The sequence below is a fragment of the Artemia sp. Qi Xiang Cuo genome, chromosome 18, assembly GCF_049724085.1.
Source record: "Artemia sp. Qi Xiang Cuo chromosome 18, ASM4972408v1, whole genome shotgun sequence".
Lineage (NCBI taxonomy): Eukaryota > Metazoa > Arthropoda > Branchiopoda > Anostraca > Artemiidae > Artemia > Artemia sp. Qi Xiang Cuo.
Window position 1 is genome coordinate 17,909,685 of NC_142811.1, and position 20,360 is coordinate 17,930,044.

Below are 20,360 nucleotides of genomic sequence, written 5' to 3' on the forward strand. Positions count from 1 at the left end.
AGCGTAAAGAGCGAGGTATTGACTTGGGGGCGAGCCCCCTCATATACGTAATAATTTCTTTTCGTTTTAAGTTCTAATGTTGCTTCTTACTTTCAGTTGAAAAAACTTGTTTTTTTAATTTAATTTCTGATCATTTTTACATAATGCTCGGAAATCCGGCGCCCCCTTCATATAAATGGCCCTTACCCCAAGGAAACATCCTCCACGGAAAGATTCTCCCGAGTAACCCCCTCCTCCAGCCCCCCCCCCCAAAAAAATAGTTTCAGAAAATATCTGTATACTTCCCAATAACCAATACTAGATGTAAACAATGGGCAAAGTTCATAACTTGCAGCCCTTCCCCTAAGGAATGTGGGGGATAAAGTCATCCTTAAAGACATAGTTATTAAATTTTTCGACTATGTTGAACAAAATGGCTATCTAAAAATTTTAATTAGGTGAATTTTTCCGAATTGTTAAAAAAAATAAGACTTGTGAGAAAGTCAAACTTTAGCGTAAAGAGCGAGGCGTTGAGGAGGGGACAGCCCCTTTCATATACAGAATAATTTCTGTTCGTTTTAAGTTTTAACATCATTCCTTACTTTCAGTTAAAAAAAACTTGTTTTTTTTATTTAATTTTTGAACGTTTTTGAATTAATGGGGGTTTAGATTTTGGCTCACCGTACATGAATAATTAAAACAAAATTTGCATATTAATTTTACTTTTATTTGGTTAAATGGCTTTCTCGAAAGTTGTTTACTTTTATTTACGAACGTTTTTATTAGTAATAATTTATTACTAATAAAAACGTTCGTAAATAAATATACGTAACTTACGAATTAATTTACGTAAAAACTTCTATATTCATATATATTTAAAAAGTATATTAGGGGGCTCGCCCCCTAGTGAATACCTCACTATATAAGCTAAAGTTCGAATTTTGCTCCAATTCTTTAAAAATGACTCCTTAATCACACAGGCCGTTGTTTAGAATAAATCATACACGTAATATTGTCTGTTCGTTTCAAGTTTTGATGTTACTCCTTATTTTCAGTTGGAAAACTTGTTTTTTTTTATATTTAATTTCTGATCTTTTTTTTAATAATGCTGGGAAATCCGGCGCCCCCTTCATAGCAATGTCCATTCCCCCATGAAAACATCCTTCATGGAAAGATCTTCCAAAATAACCCCCGGCCCACTCACCCCCTACTACCAGAAAATATCCCCCCTGAAAACGTCTGTATACTTCCTAATAACCAATACTATATGTTAACATTGGGTAAAGTTCATAACTTTCAGCCCTCCCCCCGGGAACTTCGGGGGATTAAGTCATCCTAAAGGACATAGGTATCATGTTTTCAACCATGCTGAACAAAATGGCTATCTCAAAATTTTTTTTGGTCACTTAAAAGGGCATTAGAACTTTTAATTTCCGTTCCAATGAGTCCTCCCACGATATTCTAGGACCACTGGGTCAAAACAATCACCCCTGAAAAAAAAAGCCTGGTCGCTCCTTACTTACAGTTCGTTACCACGAACTGTTTGATTTCATTTTGAACCCTTGATGGGAGCCCAAAAGGTAAACCAGTCCATGGTAACCAAAAGTTTAAAAACATGTTTTTAAAAAACTGGCTAGTGATAAAAAAAATTGCCATTTGTAGATGATTCAGGAATGGTAATTATTATTTTCCTTAGATCTTAATAGTAATATGTTATTTTGAAAGAAATTTCTAGGAATTTATAAAAAGAGCCTGAAAACCACCTGGATCAATCCCTTAAAAATGACTGACATAATTTTTGAGGGGTTTCTAGCTCTTTCCAAAACTTCTTGCAAGTTTGTTTTCAAAACAACATTTTACTATTAAGACAAAGTAAAATAACAATTACCATTCCTGAATCACCTACAAATGGCAATATTTTTCATCACCAGCCACTTTTTTAGAAACATATTTTTAAACTTTTAGTTACTATGTGCTATTTAGATCCCTTTAAGGGCTAACAATGTAATTTATTCCGGAATTTATCCGATTATAGAATTATGAAACTGGATAAAAAAAGCCATCAATTCATATATTCACTTTCATCCTAGCTAAATTGTGTTGTAAACTGCAAATTTACCATCCTTCATACGTGAATAAGTAGGTTATGCTTATATATACAAATAATATATATATATATATATATATATATATATATATATATATATATATATATATATATATATATATATATATATATATATATATAAAAGTCCAAATAGGGAAAAATCCTTTTAATAGACAGGGAAAGAAATTCACAAAAAATACCCAGATATTTCCGTCACATATGCAGTGACCGTCATCAGTTTTACTACATCAGTTTTACCCACTAGATCACCACAGGACTACAGCTTTTAATAAATTTTGCTTTGATGTATGTGCCACAGCAGTATTTAATCGTTTTTTCTTCGTTTTTTTTTCGTGGGCTTATAAAGTAGTTTTTTTATGGAGGCTGTGAAACGGAGAAGAAAACTTTCTTGAAGTTTTCAAGCTTACGATAATTTTCCCGAAAAATATAATATTTTTTTTCTAGCTTAAAAAATAATTTTTGAGCCTAGCGGTTTGGACCAAATCTGAGAAGATACTTTTCTAAAAGTATGTAGCATATTTTAGATCAAGTCTTTTTTCAAGACGTAGCCTCACATCTACAAATTAGGCCAAGAAACTAAGGATTATGCCTTTCGAAAACCTCATATTACACTAGTTACTAAGTAATGTTTCTGTCAGATTTTATTAAATCAGAAGAATCGTTGAATTCAATTATTCCATTAATTGTTCCTTCAAGTACAAATAATAACCATCTGTCCTCATCACGAACTCATTCACCAAACTCTTTGACTGCATTTAGGTAAGGCATTTATTGGTTCCATTGGTTCCTGTATTTAGGTAAGGCATTTATTTATTATCAATTGGTTCCCTAATAAATGTCTGCTTTGGGAAATCAATCTTGAAAATCGAAAATCGAAGAACATGCTAATATATTTTGAGTTCGGATCAGGCCGTAGAAAGCAGATAAATTCCACTCATAGACATCTATATCTATAAAATCGTAGTATACTCTTGCGAAAGTTTTAAGTGCGAAAATCCCTCCCAAAGCCATCTTAGTACTTTTCACGCTGACTGAAATTAGAGACCCTTCAACACAAATAATTGACATTCCCTTCCAGTCGAATTTTTTGGATGTTTAATTAACGGGCTAGTTAATTTTGAATTATGTCATCTAACACTTTCGCAATTGTAAAATTTACTTCTCAACAGATTCTATGAACTTTGTATCCACAGTTTTGTTAACTTGATGTTCAACTTAATTCTTTTCAATTTCAAAAATACGATCGTTATTAATATATGGGAGAAATTCGCCGTGGGACGTAATAAACACAATTAAAATTTCGCACTAAATTCCAAAACTTTACCTTGATTCCAAAAAATATTGTTTTCTTATCGTCTTCTGAAAGCATTGTTGAAAGGGGACGAACAAAGTATCGCTTGACAAGATTTAATGCTTCTATGAAATTTTTCTCAGTTTCAACAAGTTCACGGATACTATAATCCCGTTTTTCAACCGGTTGAACAGGAAATATTGGAGCCTATAAATACAATATGTATTTGAAAAAAAAAAAATAACAGGTAATGGTTTTCAGAAATAATGAAATAAAACAAATTAAGGGAATTAAACGGTAAACAGTAAATTTGCGTACTCATATTCATAAGAAAGTTTTGCAGACTCATATTCATACTCGAAAATTTATTCAAAATTCTTTTAATCATATAACATGACGCGTAATATTATAATCCTTAATAATCTTAAGTTCTTTTCGTATGCAAGCAAACTTGACCTAAGTACTGTCCGTCGTTAAAGGTCCTCTTGGGGCCTGTTTCTTTGTAATGGAGTGGATTAGCCTTCTATAGGCTATGCCTCGCAGTCTTCGGCTAGACGAAGAAAGTCTGAAAGGCAATGAAGCGTGAAGTTTTCCTTCCACCTCTTTGGGAGACAACCACGAGGGCGAGAAACGTGAATTCGGCATTTGAAGATGATTTTCGGGAGACGGGACTGACTAATCTGTTGGGCGTGGTCAAGCCACCGAAGTTACTGGAGCTGGGTCTTTAAACTGACTTCGGACTGGGCTGGACTTTAAAACTAAGATTAGAGGTTGGTGAAGAGTGATATCAGGAAGCAATACAAATTAAAGATATACCAAAGGCATATTATAGACTGTTTAAAAATTTCCGAGCAAACCCGGGTAGCTTAGGCTAATTACCTTTGCCGATTCACTATATCCCCAACTGCCTGCCTGTGATTGTAAATCCAATATATCTTTAAAAGAGTAAAAAAAAAGTCAGTTGTTTTCGGAACTAGTACTCATTTAGGAGCATCCCCCCTCTTAACTTGTTATGATAATAATGTAAGTATTACCTCAAGTTTTTAATCTAACCTTTTTCAACATTGTTGTGAAGGCACTTTGAACTTTGAATTCGTTTCAAAGCATTTATTTTTTCATTAATTTTTAACCTACGCTATAAGCCTACACTCAACCTTCGACTTTCAAAATATTTTTGCAAAAATTTGCTCACCGTTATTGTAGAAACATGGCAGATTCTACTTGGCAGAAAAATAGAAAAAAAATTGTGAATATTTTAAAGTATTTACTACTACTACTAATAGCTCATTGCAGCATCAAGCCGCATGAGGCCTACACAGCTACGCCCGCTACTCCTCCATCCAAATCTATTCAAAGCTCTTTACACCCTCCCAGGAAGTTCCTGTTTCCCTTATATTTTTCCTTGCGACTTCCTCCCACCTCAAACGAGGACGAACTGCTTTCTGTTTTGCCCGAGGTTTTGCCCTACACGGTTCGCCGAAAAGGACAATCTTTGGTTATCTGTCATCCTTCATCCACAGAACGGGCCCTAGCAGTCTCAACCTTTCTCTCATGCCCGAAACCAACGAAATTTGCATTCAATTAAAAGAACCAATTGAATTCAATTAATTAAAAAATTTAATTAAAAGAACATTTAACGAAGTTATACTGATGAAAAAAAAAATTATAGCTTATATGGCTTTAAATCTTTTAAATACAATTATTTTGTGGTTATTATTACATTCATCCGATTGCATAAGACATTTACAAGAAAAAGCAAGAATTTCTCAAAACCTCTCTACATCTCTTAAACAAAATACTGGCTAAGCTAAGGAATTCATTAAAACCCTTCATCAAAAATAGCTTATAAGCAAAGTGTCCCAGATGTAACGATAATTAACTTATGTTCATTTATCTTTGAAGACACTAATATTTCATTTCCCATCTGCAAGATAGCATTGACGATATAGAGACAACTTCCACGAGCAATATCTGTGGTCTTCGACGAATCAAGCCTAAATTTGCTAAGGGTTTTTAGTATCTAATAGGATAGAAGGAAAATAAAGTTACTTAGTATGATTGTAATTGCAGGCTTTCAAAAGTTGCCACGGGGAGCAAAAGAAAATAATTTTATCCCAACGTTATTTGTTAGAATAGGCAGTTGGCAAGGGAGTTTTTTGATTGGCTGCTAGCCGGTCAATTAGAGAGGTATTATGGAAGTGGCTATCTTTTCTTTTTACAACATACTAGCTTACCCATCGCACGTCGCTGTGATCACAAAAGAAAGAAAATTCCCCGAGAAAATTCCCCCGTCCCGCATTTTAACAACGATCGTATTTTTAAACTTAGAAGTATGTAAAAAATTCTTCCTGGAGAATTCTAATTCTAGACAATTCTCCCTCCCCCCCCCCCCCGGAAAGTTCCCCACTGCGGAAAACTTCTCCGTGGAAAATTCTACCCCGCTGAAAGCTCTTCCCTGCAATTTACCCTAAAAATCTTCATTTAGATGAAAGCTCAAATAAAACTATAATGCAATTCCGTTAGGATATTGTAATTCCTATTTAAGACTAAATTAAAAATGAAACAACTTTTTTCAACCAAAAGAAAAAAGCAAAATTAAAACTCAAAACAAACAGAAATTATTCTGTATGTGAGGAGGACTCCCCAATCCTAAGCCATATCTATTGACGCTGAAGTCTTAAAGTTCTTTAAAAATACTTTTCATTCGAATTTAACGGTCATTGTGTTTGAGCAGTCTTTTATAAGAATTGTGACAAAAATTCAAAGGTAAGCGAAAAGAGCAAGGATTGTGGAAATGCACCCCCCCCCCCCTCATATACAAAATAATTTCTTTTCGTTTTAGGTTTTAATGTTACTCCTTATTTTTAGATGAAAATCTTGTTTTTTATTTAATTTTTTACGATTTTTAAAATCATTTTATGAACCCCCCACCCCGTCCCCCCAGAAAATTTCTCCTGGAAAATTTCCACCAGATACTTTCCTCCCCAAGGAAAATTCTCACCCACAAAAAATTCCCCCAGGGAAATTCGTAAGTTTCCTAATAACAAATAATGTATGCGAGCAATTGGCAAATTGTGTATCTTGCAACCCTTTCCCCAGGGACTATGGGGATCATGGCATCCCCAAAGGTACAGTTATTGAACCTTTGGTACTATGTTAAATCAGATGGATATCTCAAAATTTTGATCGAGTGTCTAAGGAGAAAGGGAGCATGGGAGGGTGGGGGTAGCTTCCCTCCAATCTTTTGGATCACTTAAAAAGGGCACTAGAACATTTATTTCCGTTCGAATGATCTTTCCTGGTTTTTAGGACCATTGGTTCGACAAAATCACCCCTGAAAAAAAAAAGATTTTCATTAAGATCACTTGACGTTTTGGGGGTGTCTCCCCCCTCCCTATTGAATAATCAGGCAAATTTTCTCGAGCATGTAGCTTGTTATAGATAACGTTAAGCTTGATGGTTTTTTTTTTTTTTTTTTTTTTTTTTTTTTTTTTTTTTTTTAATCGCTATAAAAAGTCTATTCTTCTGATGTATCTATTTTTATCAATTTTGTTACAGTTTCAGTTACTAGTGTGCCAGGTTGCACCTTACTTACAACTCATTACCATGAACTGTTTGTTATTCCGTTCACAGTAAGTTTTAATATTGCTCTTTACCTTTATTTGGAAAAAAATGTCATATTTATTTTTTAACTTTAATTTTTGTTAAGTTTTATTATACGAGACATGGTAATGTTTTAGTAAACGATGGGACTACCCTCCCTGAGCCCCCCCCCCCCCCCACACTCTTTCTGCTATAGTTTCACTTTTTAATCAAAAACCTGTCAAAATCTAATGCGCTAATTTGGGTTTATTTGATTTAAACAGTAAATTTTAAGTTAAATAGCACAAACTAGAATTGGATTTAAAAAAGACAGAGTGTGAGGGGTATAAAAGTGCCCATATTTAGGACAACTGTAGTTCGTAGTTAAGGTTTAAGGTTGTTCTTTACTTCCATGTTAAAAATATGCTTTTGTTACTTCTATTCACTATTCTGTCCGTTTGACGGAATAACCACTACACTAAGATAGCTAAGCTCTTTCATTCGTGATGTGTTTTGACAGATAGTTGAAGTTGTAGAAAGTTGAAAGGATGGCGGTGGCCTGCCTAACATTTAGAGTATTTTCTGTTCCTTTTAGGTTTTAGTTATTTCTATATTCTCATAAAAGAAATTTTTTTATTTTCTTTCACAAAAAAAATTATAGTCCTGCAATTCATTGACGAGGGCCACACGAATACAATGAAAATTACAGAGCTCCTGCGTTCAGAGCTCCACATTCAGGGGCGGATACAAAATTTATTTCTGGGGTTGGAGCACCAATGACTTCCCCATCGGTATTTATCACCCCTCTGCCTCTGTAAGTAGTGCAACTTTCAACCTTCTGAGGAACACGTGTCCCAGAGCCACCCTTGGATCTGCCCCTGATTACACCATTTTTTGTTTCAAAAGTGTCTCAAATTTGTTTCCAGAGAACTTTTTTTTTATTTATATATTATTGCCTTCAATTAGAAAAAAAAATGTTATTAACAGTATGTGTATGTCTTTTCGAATTCTCTATCGATCTGGGCGATTTTTGCATTACCCATTTACTGGGTCGTAGGAAACTACAAAATCGTAGGAATCGACTTTCACAAGCACTATTTCTTTAATCCGATGAAAAATCAATTGAAACTCGGTCTTAGAAAAAAAAACTGGGATCCCAAGCAAGATTAAAACGAAAATCTATCAAAAGTTGCTAGGGAAGCAAAGAATAAAGATTTGCATCCCAAAATGATTAGTTTGTGTAGGAGTTGGCTCTATTTAAGTTGACAAGGATTACAGGAGATATTTTCTTTTGACCAGCGGGAAAAAAATATTGAAAATCATGGGGAGTGTAAGTAATCTGTGTAACTTTTTTGTACAACCCTTTTAGAATTTTATTTATTCGTCAAAGTTTTCATACTGCTGACTTTCACAGCAATAAATACTCAGTTACGATAAAATTGGATATTTTATTTACAAAATGAAAAGCACCAAGGAAAATATATCAATTAAATACCTATGTTTCTAATGTGTTCTATTATAATATTTAATATTTTATCGGTCCTGATTCTTAATTCTGTAAACACGATCTTACAATAATCTCTCCTTAAAATTATCCATGTAACAATACCCGTATCAATTTTCACCAAGGGGTTGCTACCAGGGCCACAAGGGAACCAAGAATAGTTTCAAAAGTTATTCCTTACTTTTACTAAAAAATTATTTAATTGAGAAATCAATCTACATCAAAGCATGCTGTGAGACGGTTGATGCCTTTTCTTTAAAATAAAATTCTTGACCTTGTTTTTTTTTTAATAAATAATGAATATGTTCATTTTGCGAAGAGAAATACCCAAGAACAAACAAAAAAGAGATATGAAAGATGTAATATCATTTTACTATAAAAGCCAAAAATGAAGCTACAAGTGTCCCAGATTGGAAGAGGGGCCAAAGCATAAAAAAAAATTATATCTTCGAAATTTGTCTTATAGGAATTTACCTTCCTGGGGAGGGGGCAAATACCCAGCCTGTACCCTATTGTTCGCAAACATAGTAGGGGAATGGAGAAAAGAGAGAAGAGAGGGATGGAGAGACATAGAGAGAGTTTAATATTAATGAATGAATTGGTTTCAAAATATCGACTGAGTAATATATATGCGTAATTGTGGGATCAAAAGGCTTCAAGGATATATTTTTTCTTTGAACATTTATTTTTCGAAGTAGAACTTTTTGATTACTTAGTGATTCTAAAGGATGTCATGGCATAATCTCTAAATTTTTTTAATTGCTTTGCGTCATAAATGGCTAAAATGACACCTACAATTGCGGCTCCTTTACAGCAGTTAGATAAACCCGATATATGTCTACTTAAGAGCTAAATAAAAGAGCAATCCTTTCTAATAAAAAAAAACTTTTCTAGTTTTTTAATTAAAAAATTGATTTCTTTTTTTAAATTAAATTTTTTTGTAAGTTTTTTTTAGGTTTTTATTAAAAATGTAGTTTATATTAAAGTCTAATATTTCAGTTTCTTTAATTGAAAAATGTCAGTTTAAAATGAAAAAGAGTTTACACCCAAAACTCAGAAGCGTCCGAAAACCACCTACTAAAATACTTCTTTGTTTGAAGTAGAAACCCTATAAGAAAGGACGTAAGGACATAAGTAAGGACAGGCCACAAACCAGACCAGTAGCTGACAGTATTATTTTAGGAAAAATCTACAATCCAAAGCTCATCGGCAAATCCTCCCTCTTTGCAAAATAAATTTACAACCATATTAAATTAAGAAAATATAAAGTAAAAAAAAAAAAAATTCGACTTAAGACTAATATACAATTTAGATTAACCTAACAACTCAAGGACAAGAAAATTGTTTTGAGTCTTAATTTGCTCGAAACCTCACTTTAACTTCCGCATCTATTTTTTTCCACCTGGTATTCTTATATCCTTATCTCACAGTTTCTGTTTTTCAATCATATTGATTTCTTTCGCTGATTTTAAAGCTTTAAAAAGTGAAACTGAATAGCTTTCAGTATTTTAAAGTTGTTTACAGCTTTTTGTGCCCAATTTAGCTACTCTGATTCACTTACTGAAAATATTTTGCTATATAAAGTTCAGGCACCATAACTATTAAACAATTTGCATAATTTCGGAATGCCCTGTCCCCTTAAAAAAAAATCTAAAAAATCCAAGGATGCAAACCCCTTCCTCTTTAAAAAATCCCTAACTTTCGATTAATAAGACAACCCAAAATGATTTTTTGGATCTAAGAAAGATTCCCCATCCTCGTGTCCGGTTTATTATCAAGCATGCACTTGGGCTTGGACTTTTCCCTTGGACTTTTACATACCCCGATCAGAAGACAGAAAGATGGTTTTTTTTATAATTCCTATCCATGCCAGGAATTGTCTTTTTTCTAGACATGAGGGAGTAGTGTTCGCAGCGACTGGGCTATATCATCACTGGGCTCTGGCCACGGGGCTCAAATATCATCTTTTATATTATCCAGTTTATACTTAAGTTATTTCAATATACGTATCTCATCGTCCCCTTTCACTCTCTTATTGCGCCTTTCATATGCCTCTATTACCTTTTAATCCATAATTAGAACCCCTTCTACCATATCCAGTTTTGTCACTATTATTAGCATCTCTATGCACATAATAAATACATACATCTGTTGGGGGTTTGCAGACTTCTGTTGATTGGGTTTTGGAGATTTTCACTGTTTTCGCTGTATTTTTAGTTTTTAGTCGTGATTACAGGGGGAAAATAATCGTGTCTAGCAGTAAGCGCGATGGTAAAAAAGACAGTGTCTCCACTTTTTACTGTTTTCGCTATATTTTGGTTTTTAGTCGTGGCTACAGGGGAAAAAAACCGTATCTAACACAAAGCGTGTTGGAAAAGGACAGCGTTTACACTTTTTGCTCTTTTCGCTATATTTTGGATTTTAGTCATGGCAACAGGGGAAAGAACCGTATCTGGCACTAAGCGCGTCAGAAAAGGACAGTGTTTACACTTTTTACTGTTTTCGCTGTTTTTTTTTTTAGTTTTTAGTTATGACTACGGGGGAAAAGCATCGTATCTAGCACCCAGTGCGTTGGAGAAGGACAGTGTTTCCACTTTTCACTGTTCTTATTGTAGATTTAACCTTTTGGTCGTAGCTGTGGGTACAAAAAAAAAAAATCGTAAAAAGCACAAAGCGCGTCCGAAAAAGTGATTTCTGCTTTTCAGTGTTCTAGTTGTAGGCTTAATTTTTCGGTCGCAACTACGAGCGAAAAAATCGTATCGAACATCTAAAAAGGATATCTTCACTTTTTGCTAAATTCACTGTAGATATCAGCTTTTCTACTTTTCAGTGTTTTCGCCAGGGACCTAGTTTTTCAACCCTGACTATACGCGAAATAAAAACCTTACACAGTTCCGCATTATTATTTTCATTATCAATGGTTCTATATTGTTTTAAATATCGGTTCAACACGAATCTAGAGTATTCGGTGGTGGCGGGATTTACAAATTTCTGATAGAAAAAAAAAGTAAACCGGTGCGTTTCTCTATTTTGTTACAAAGATGGAAAATGCAGTGACGTGTATCTTGTTTTTTTTTTTTTTTTTTTTTTTTTTTGCAGCTAGTGGGGCATTGAAAGCCCATAGAGAGATGTTTAAGGGCTCATTTGAAAGCAAATTTTATATCTACTTGCTTTTTGTAAGTAACAAAAGAGAATACTAAAATAACTTGCAAGTTCTGACAAAAAAAAAACACTATCATACAAAATATGGTATAACACACGTATCTTTTGATAAGATAGTATAACACACGTAGTTGCTTTTCTAATCTATGATGTCATATAAGAATAACTGCTGCCTGATTCCATTTGGTCCGTTCTTTACTAGTGTCCAGCTAAGAAAAAGCAGGTTTTATCTTGTGTGTGATAAACACGTCGAAGTAAAAAACCAACTCCAGTCAATAGTAACCGAACATTTAAGATTGTGTTTTGAATATAAGTAAGAATGTTGTGGACTTAGCGTATTTTTTTAAAATAATATTAAAATAAAATTAAATGAAAAATGAGCGATTTTAAAATTATAAACTTTACTTTATTTCAAGCTGAGAATGGAAAAAAAGAGAACTATATATTCTTTATCAATTTTGTAAAACAAATTAAAAGAAGACGAGGAATTTTATGAAGACCATGGATAACACACTAAATATAACTTAAGCGAATATTTCCGCTATATAAGCAACAGCCGTCATTAGCAAAAGATAATATAAAACAAGTATAAAGAACACTAACTTGGTATAAAAAAGAATTCAAACTAAAATCGTACAACAAATTTTTAAAGAGTATGAGCGTCCTCACCTCAAATAGGTTCAGCTGATTAATATATTAGTTGATATATAGGTTCGTCATTAAAATTAAAGGACGTCATTACATGGAGCTGTGTAATATATTACGTCATTATATGACGAGCATACATAATAGATGTTCGTCATTATATAAATTCTATAATCTTCACAAACTTAGTTAAGTGAAATAGACATCTGAAAAAAAGCCAAACAAACCTTGAATGTGCATAGGTCATGATAAACCGATTCATCAGCTTGGAGGTTTAAAAGATAGATATAATCCTTCTCTTCACTTTCGTCAATAGTTGGTTGATCAATAACTGAGTAATGGTCATCGCTGTAAGCGAATACATGCATATCAGGCAACATTCACAAATACAATAATGCTAATTTACCATTGTTTAAGGAAAATAAACAAATAGAAAGGGACGTCAAATAGAAGCGGAACGCAATTAATTCAGACTGTAGCTTTAAAGTCTCCCAGGTTTTTAACGAAAGAGAAACAGAGAGCTCACCTGTAGGAAATTTTGCGGTATTGACTACATTTTGTGACGTCATTTTTAAGTCATTTGGGCCGTGTAGCTAGAAAGTCTCCTAGTGACTTGACTTAACAAAAGAGAAAAAGAGAGCTTACTTGCAGAAAATTCTGCGTCATTGACGCCATTTCATGATATCATGGTGTCATTAAGGAAAAGAAAGCAAGAAGTTCATATTGCACCTAGAAAGTATCCCAGTAAATTGACAATAGAGGATCAGAGAGTTTACTTGTAAAAAATGTTGCCGTTTTTGATTTTTTTACAACACCGATTTCTAAAAAAACCTTACATGCCCCCAGGGCACAACTTCCACCCCTTGCCGTGAGGGTTGGTGGGGGGGGTATGTCTTGTTATCCTTAAAGACCTGATTTCCGAAACTTTCAACTACGTTGAATAAAATGGCTATCCAAAAATTATTATTAGATGTGTTTGGGGAAAAAGTGGGTGTGATAGGGGGTTAGTTGCCCTCAAATCAGTTTTGAATATGTCAAAAGGTACTAGCCCTTTGAACTTCCAATCGAAAGAGCTCTTTTTTAAGTTTCTACGACAAAGATTTCAATAAAAACTTCTATGCCCACAGGGCATAACTTATAACTCTTGCCCTGAAGACTGTGGGGGGAGTGTCCTGCTTAAAGGTATAATTTCCTGAATTTTAAACTGCGTGAAACAAAATGGCTATCTCAGAATTTTCAAGTTTCTACGACAACGATTTCAATAAAGACCTTATATCCCCCAAGGGCATAACTTATAACCCTTGCCCTGAAGACTGTGAGGGGAGTGTCTTGCTTAAGTGTATAATTTCCTGAATTTTAAATTTCATGGAACAAAATGGCTACGTCAAAATTTCGATTGGATATGTTTGGGGAAATGGTGGGTGTAGAAAGGGTGTTACTTGCCTTCCAATCACTTTCGACTATTAAAAAGGGCATTAGCCGTTTCAATTTCCAATCGAATGAGCCCTTTTTGAAGTTTCCACGACAACACATTCTATAAAGAACCTTATATGCCCCCAGGGGCATGACTTACAACCCTTGCCCTGAGGGCTGTGGAGGAGTGTCCACCTAAAAAAATAATTTTATCTGGAAATCAGCTACGCTGAACAAAATGGCTACCTAAAAATTTTTATTGGAAGTGTTTGGGGAAAAGTGGGCGTGAGAGGGGGGTTAGTTGCCCTCAAATCACTTTCGACTATTAAAAAAGGCACAAGACCTTTAAATTTCCAATCGAATGGGCCCTTTTTCAAGTTTCTACGAGAAAGATTTCAATAAAAACTTATGTGCCCCCAGGGCATAACATAACTTATAACCCTTGCCCTGAAGACTGTGGGGGGGAGTGTCCTGCTCAAAGGTATAATTTACTGAATTTTAAACTGCGTGGAACAAAAAGGCTATCTCAAAATGTTGATTGGATGTGTTTGGAGAAATGGTGGGCGGGGAAGGGGTGTTAGTTGCCATCCAATCATTTTCGACTACCAAAAAGGGCACTAGCCATTTCAATTTCCAATCAAATGAGTCCTTTTTGAAGTTTCTACGACAACGCTTTCTATAAAAACCTTAAATGCCCCAAGGGCATAACTTACAACCCTTACCCTGAGGGCTGTGGGGGGGGGGGGGTTGTCATCCTCAAGGACCTAATTTCCAGAACTAAAAACTACGTTGAATAAAATGCCTATCTCAAAATTTTGATTGGATGTGTTTGGGAAAAAGGTGGGCATGAGAGGGAGTGTTAGCTGCCCTCCAATCACTTTCGACTATTAAAAAGGACACTAGCCCTTTGGGTTTTCAATCGAAGGAGCCTTTTTTTGAAGTTTTTACGACAACGCCTTCTATAAAAACCTTATATGCCCTCAGGGCATAACTTCCAACACTTGCCTTGAAGGCTGTGGGGGAGTGTCCTCCTCAAAAGCACAATTTCTATCTGAAAAACAAACTACGCTGAACAAAATGGCTATCTCAAAATTTTGATTGGATATGTGTCGAGAAATGGTGGGCGTAGAAGGAGTGTTAGATGCCTTCCAATCATTTTCGACTATTAAAATGGGCACAAGCCACTCCAATTTCCAATTGAATGAGCCCTTTTTGAAGTTTCTACGACAACTTCTTCGATACAATGTGCTCTGCTCTAAAGAAAATAATAAAAAATGGTACACTGTGCCAACATCGTTCTTATATGCCTCCAGGGCATAATTCAAAACCCTTGCCCTGAGGGGTGTGGGAGAGTGACCTCCTCAAAAATATGTTTTCTATATGCAAATCAACTACGCTGAACAAAATCCTGTCTCAAAATTTTGATTGGATGTGTTTTGGGGAATGATGGGCGTGGGGGGGGGGCTAGTAGCCCTCTAATTACTTTTGACTATTAAAAAGGGCACTAGCCACTCCAATTTTCAATCGAATGGACCCTTTCGAAGTTTCTGCAACAACTAATTCGATACGAAGTGCCCTGGTATGGAAAAATAAATAAATAAATAAATAATACATTGTGCCAACATCGTTCTTTACTTAGGCAGCGCGATTGCGCTGCCTATGATTAGCCATGTCTTGATGCCTACTGCAAAATACTTGATTTTCAATTCAAAATCAACGGACTCAGTCAATTCTATGCTGGGAAGCTTATACACAAATTACGGACAGCAGATTTTACCATATCTTAATTCATAAATTAAATAAAAAAAACAAGTTTTTTTAACTGAAAATAAGGAACCGCGTTAAAACTTAAAACGAACAGAAATTATTCCGTATATGAAAGGGGCTGTCCCGTCCTCAACACCTCGCTCTTTACGCTAAAGTTTTTTATTGTTTAAAAAAAATAGAGTTGTGAAAAAGTCAAACTTTAGCGTAAAGCGCGAGGCCTTGAGGAGGGGACAGCCCCTTTCATATACGGAATAACTTCTGTTCGTTTTAAGTTTTTACGCGGTTCCTGACTTTCAGTTAAAAAAACTTGTTTTTTTTTATTTAATTCATGAATTAAGACATGGTCAAATCTGCTGTCCGTAATTTGTGTATAAGCTTCCCAGCATAGAATCGACTGAGTCCGTTGATTTTGAATTGATTGTAAGCTCAGCCAGAGTCTACCCAGCTTCAAATGGGTATCTGGAGAAATCTTGGGAAGGTAAACAGGAAGGGTGTGCGAAAGCACAGGATGGTTGGCCCCCTGCCCCCCATTGCACATCCTGGCTGAAGGGCCAAGAAACGGATATCAGCACCCGCCGGTAGGGACTGTAAACTCCAATGCCGTATTCTTTACCTTTACCTAGTCCATATTACTGACCTACGAATAAAGTGGACATACCCCACGATGTCATTTTTATGCTCTTTCTGTGTATGATAATCGCTTTTTTCACAAATTCAATTTTAAACCCTTTTTGGACCCTCGAAAATAATAATTTCTTTCTATAGTTTTTGGGTATAAAAAAAGGGTTAAAACATTGGTTTCAAACTTACTTCTTCATTATAAATCCATTTTTTAAAAGATTTATAATTCAAACATTGAAATCATGATTAAGTTGAATAGAAAAATTTAAAACAATTCCGCCCTATTTTCTTATTATTCTGTTATGCCGCTTAAAAACTGCCGTTTCCCTTAAATGTCGAAAAAACAAACAAAAAAAAAACAAAGCGAACAGAAGAAACATGGCAGATGGAAAAATGGAGAAATTGTTTTGAATTTTTTTTTATCCAACTTAGTCACAAACCAAAGTTTGTGAATTACATAACTTCTATAAAATGGATTTATAATGAAATATTATGTTTGAAACCCTTTTTTATACTCAAAACTATAGAAAGAATTTATCATTTTCACGGGTCAGCGCTTAAAATTGTATTTGTGACAAAAGCAGATATTATATATATATATATATATATATATATATATATATATATATATATATATATATATATATATATATATATATATATATATATATATATATATATATATATATATATATATATATATATATATATATATATATATATATATATATATATATATATATATATATATATATATATATATATATATGTATTAGCGAAGCTCGGTCCCTGGTGTCGGTCGGCCATCTTATTGTCAAATAATGGATCCATCTTACCTTTTTGGCCAAGGTGAGTCTATATATCAATTAAGACAGGGCTTATCATATGGTAAAAAAAAAAGAAGATAAATATGATTAATAAAGGAGCAAAAACATGATTGCCTGAATTACAAAATAAGAAAAAGCGATTCACGACCATTAAAACGTCGGACAATAAACAACCTAAAGTGAAACATGCGAGGTACTGCTTTCATGCGACATACATACAAGGACACTTATAACAATATAATCAAAATAACACTTATAACAATATATAAATCAATACAATCAAAAGGCATTTGAAACAAAAACACGTAATTGCAAAGGGCGTAACCAAGGACGATGTATAATAGGTATGGACTCCCTTCCACAGAAATTAGATGGGACAAATTTTTATGACAAATATACCACGTTAACACTGATAACACGCAAGTTTGCCGCCACCATTTATTGCCGATGATTTGATAATTTTGTCCTGAGTAAATTCTTAGCTGTAGAAAATTATGCACTTTTTTTTTTTTTTTTTTTTTTTTAGCCGATATACCTGATAAAACTTTATTTTTTATATTTTATTTTATTATAGTCAAATCCAATTTCTGAATAGTCATTCATTTTGTTTGGCTGTATTTTTTGTTGTTGTTGTTTTCTTTTTTTTTCTTTTTTTGTCTCAGTTACAAACTCTGTCTCTAAATGGTTTACATCAAAAGGATAAGTTTTGTTTCATATATAACTTTTCCCCTTCACTTTTTGAGGGCTGGGACGAGCTTGGTGGAGGCCCTCGCCGAAATATCTGCACCGTGTTTTCGCTGTTTCTTTTACGCTAGCTGAAAATCACCCTCGTCTTTGTTTCTTAATTATTCATATTTTCTTCTTCGTATTTTTGTCAAACATTTGAACTTTCAATTCAATCCGTCATTAAGTTGCAGTATTTAAATGTACATTTTATGTTTAACAGTTAAAACAGTTACATTTTAAATCACTTCAAAAGAAAAATAGGAATTCTAAGCGCAACCTTACGAAACGATGAAAAAAGCCACCTTTAGAAAACTTGTGTTTTTTGTGTTTATCTTCAGTTTTTTTTTTTTTTTTTTTTTTCAGTGGCATACCGGAATTGCCATCAAAACGAAGACACTTGAAATGTAAGAAAAAATTGTGGCTATTATAATTCAAACTTACAATATTAATATATAAAAAAAAAGGTGACACGTGTTAAGCATTGAAGAGGGGAAAATCACACAGAAATTCGGCTTCATACAACATTAAAAAAAAAAAATCAGAAGTTGTTGCAGCAAATTCGACGACCATAGAAAACAGGACATGACTTCATGAGCAAAACAAAAGGACCTATCCCACACTGTGATTTAAGGGAAAAGGAACATTACGGTTTTGAGTTTTTCGCAGAAACGGTTTTTGTTGAAGGATTTAAACAAAAAATTTATTTTAATACGCTTGTTGAAAAGCTTGTTGAACGATAGGCATTATAAAGAGACAAAAACAAACTAGCATAAACGTTTTTGTGAGGATTGGAGAAAAAAATTTTGCCCTCTTTCTCCAAATGGAAAATTATTTGGGTTTTGTCTGGGGTATTTTAAATATGTGATGGTTCTACCCGCAGGAAATAAAATGTGCTTTGATTTCGAGCGACAATTTTCCACGCATTCCCTTAAGTTCAAATCACATGCGTGCTTATCCGGACATATATGCCTTAGCATAATCATTTTCGACCAATCATAATGAGCTTTCTCTTTCATAAGCATCCCTGATTGGTTCAAAGTGATGATGGCTAAAGATTGATGTCTGGCTTAGCACACGTGTGAACAGGGCTTTAATATGGAGCCCCTTCTTAAAACCCAAATCTTGACAAATGAAACTCGGAGAGGAGAGAAACTAACAAAATGAAAAATAAAATCAAAAAGGGTGAAAGTCAAAAAAATCAAAAAGGGTGAAAGGGTGAATCTTGGCTACGCTCTTGCTCATTGCTTCAAATTTCACGTTTTAACCAATGAGCTACTACTGACTTGTATTCATGCATCTGTGATTTCAAGAATAACGGGCAGAAAAATCCAAAGACTTTATGAATATTACCTCACTTTTTATTCTAAATGTGACATAGCACAATTTTTCATATATTTCTTCTTCAGATTCATCCCAATCAGACGCATAATCATTTTGAATGAGAGAAAGGTTTTCAACAGAGGTCCCAAAAGCAGTTTCGCCAGATTTTCGAGAACGTCGAAATTCGTATTTCATGTTCGAAGGCAGTGTATTTTCAACAGTGCTAGTTTCAAGAAAAGAAAAATGTTAAGCAGCAATCCGTCTAAGGACTAGCACCAATCCTTACCTTGTAATTTTTTTTCTCAAAAAGGCGAAATATAAATACAAACCAACCTTATATGTTATAAAAGTTATATATATAACTTATAGTTATATATATATAACTTATAGTTATATATATAGCTACAAAAGGAAGCAACTCAAGAATTTGGATGAAAATCTTCAGATCCTACAGAGAAATACTTAAATACTTCATATTCATATTCACAGAGTTCCAAAGGTTTATGTTCTCAGTGCAGTATGTTATTTCAGTATGTTTCGATTGTTCTGTATGTTGTTACGTTTCGGTATGTTATTTTTTTACCGTTATACGGTTTGAAAGACCAAAATTTTACAATTACGTCAAAGCTGAGATTCAGTTCTATCCATTAACCGAATTAGATTTTTGAAATTCGGCGTACAGCAGGCGTGTCCTACCCGGGGCCCCTCGATCCCATTGGATGCGACCCGTAGTGATATTTTCTCTATCATATCGAATTTCGTCCCATTGTCATATGTGAGATTATAATGTTATTAACGAAATAAGTAATTCTATTTTGAACGTGATGGAATTAAAAGACCGAGGCTTTTCCCATTTCCAACACATTGTATCCAAATCCATCCTACTCATCTTGCATGTTATAACTCTGTCTATTTAACGCTAAAGTAGTTCGGTCGGATTCTTTGAGGAACTCTGATAAGCGTTTTACAAAAACCAAACGAACTTAATTCACGTCTCCAATGCAAAGAACAACTAACCACAGTTATGTCCGACCATGTGAAGGCCTTTGAAACAAAATTGCGACTTTGGGAGTTGCAACTAAAAATCAACAATTTTGTGCAATTCTCGACACTACAAAAGTGTAATAGTCAAAATTTTCAAAAAGTATGGAGACATTATATCACAATTAAGAAAAACGAAGACACATAGGTCGGTCCCATTATCTTGAGGTTGACACGCCGAGAACAGAATATTTGAAGTACAGCTTCATTCGACGTTGCACTTTGATCTAGAATGATCTTCCTGGGAAGTTATCCCAAAAATTTTCTCTGTTGACTCTTTCGAAAGAAAGTTCAACAGTTATCTAAAACTCAATAAAAGACAAACGGTCAATCCGATATTTAATTATACCTGGC

At 34.2% G+C, this 20,360-nt stretch overlaps 2 protein-coding genes across 2 annotated transcripts in view; both read right to left on the bottom strand.

Moving 5' to 3' along the window:
* The window catches only part of LOC148941270 (protein vav-like), a 163,584-nt gene extending 150,913 nt beyond the window's left edge, over nucleotides 1-12,671 (bottom strand). Inside the window, exons 1-2 of the mRNA XM_089103854.1 lie at nucleotides 12,519-12,671; nucleotides 3,432-3,605 (exon numbers count right to left, since the gene is read on the bottom strand). Coding sequence (XP_088959980.1) covers nucleotides 3,432-3,605; nucleotides 12,519-12,671 — 327 coding nt within the window. The remainder of the gene's footprint in view (nucleotides 1-3,431; nucleotides 3,606-12,518) is intronic.
* Nucleotides 6,701-20,360, bottom strand: part of LOC148941271 (guanine nucleotide exchange factor VAV2-like) — an 84,745-nt gene continuing 71,085 nt past the window's right edge. The window contains exons 5-6 of the mRNA XM_089103855.1: nucleotides 18,996-19,188; nucleotides 6,701-6,732 (exon numbers count right to left, since the gene is read on the bottom strand). Coding sequence (XP_088959981.1) covers nucleotides 6,727-6,732; nucleotides 18,996-19,188 — 199 coding nt within the window. The 3' untranslated portion in view covers nucleotides 6,701-6,726. The remainder of the gene's footprint in view (nucleotides 6,733-18,995; nucleotides 19,189-20,360) is intronic.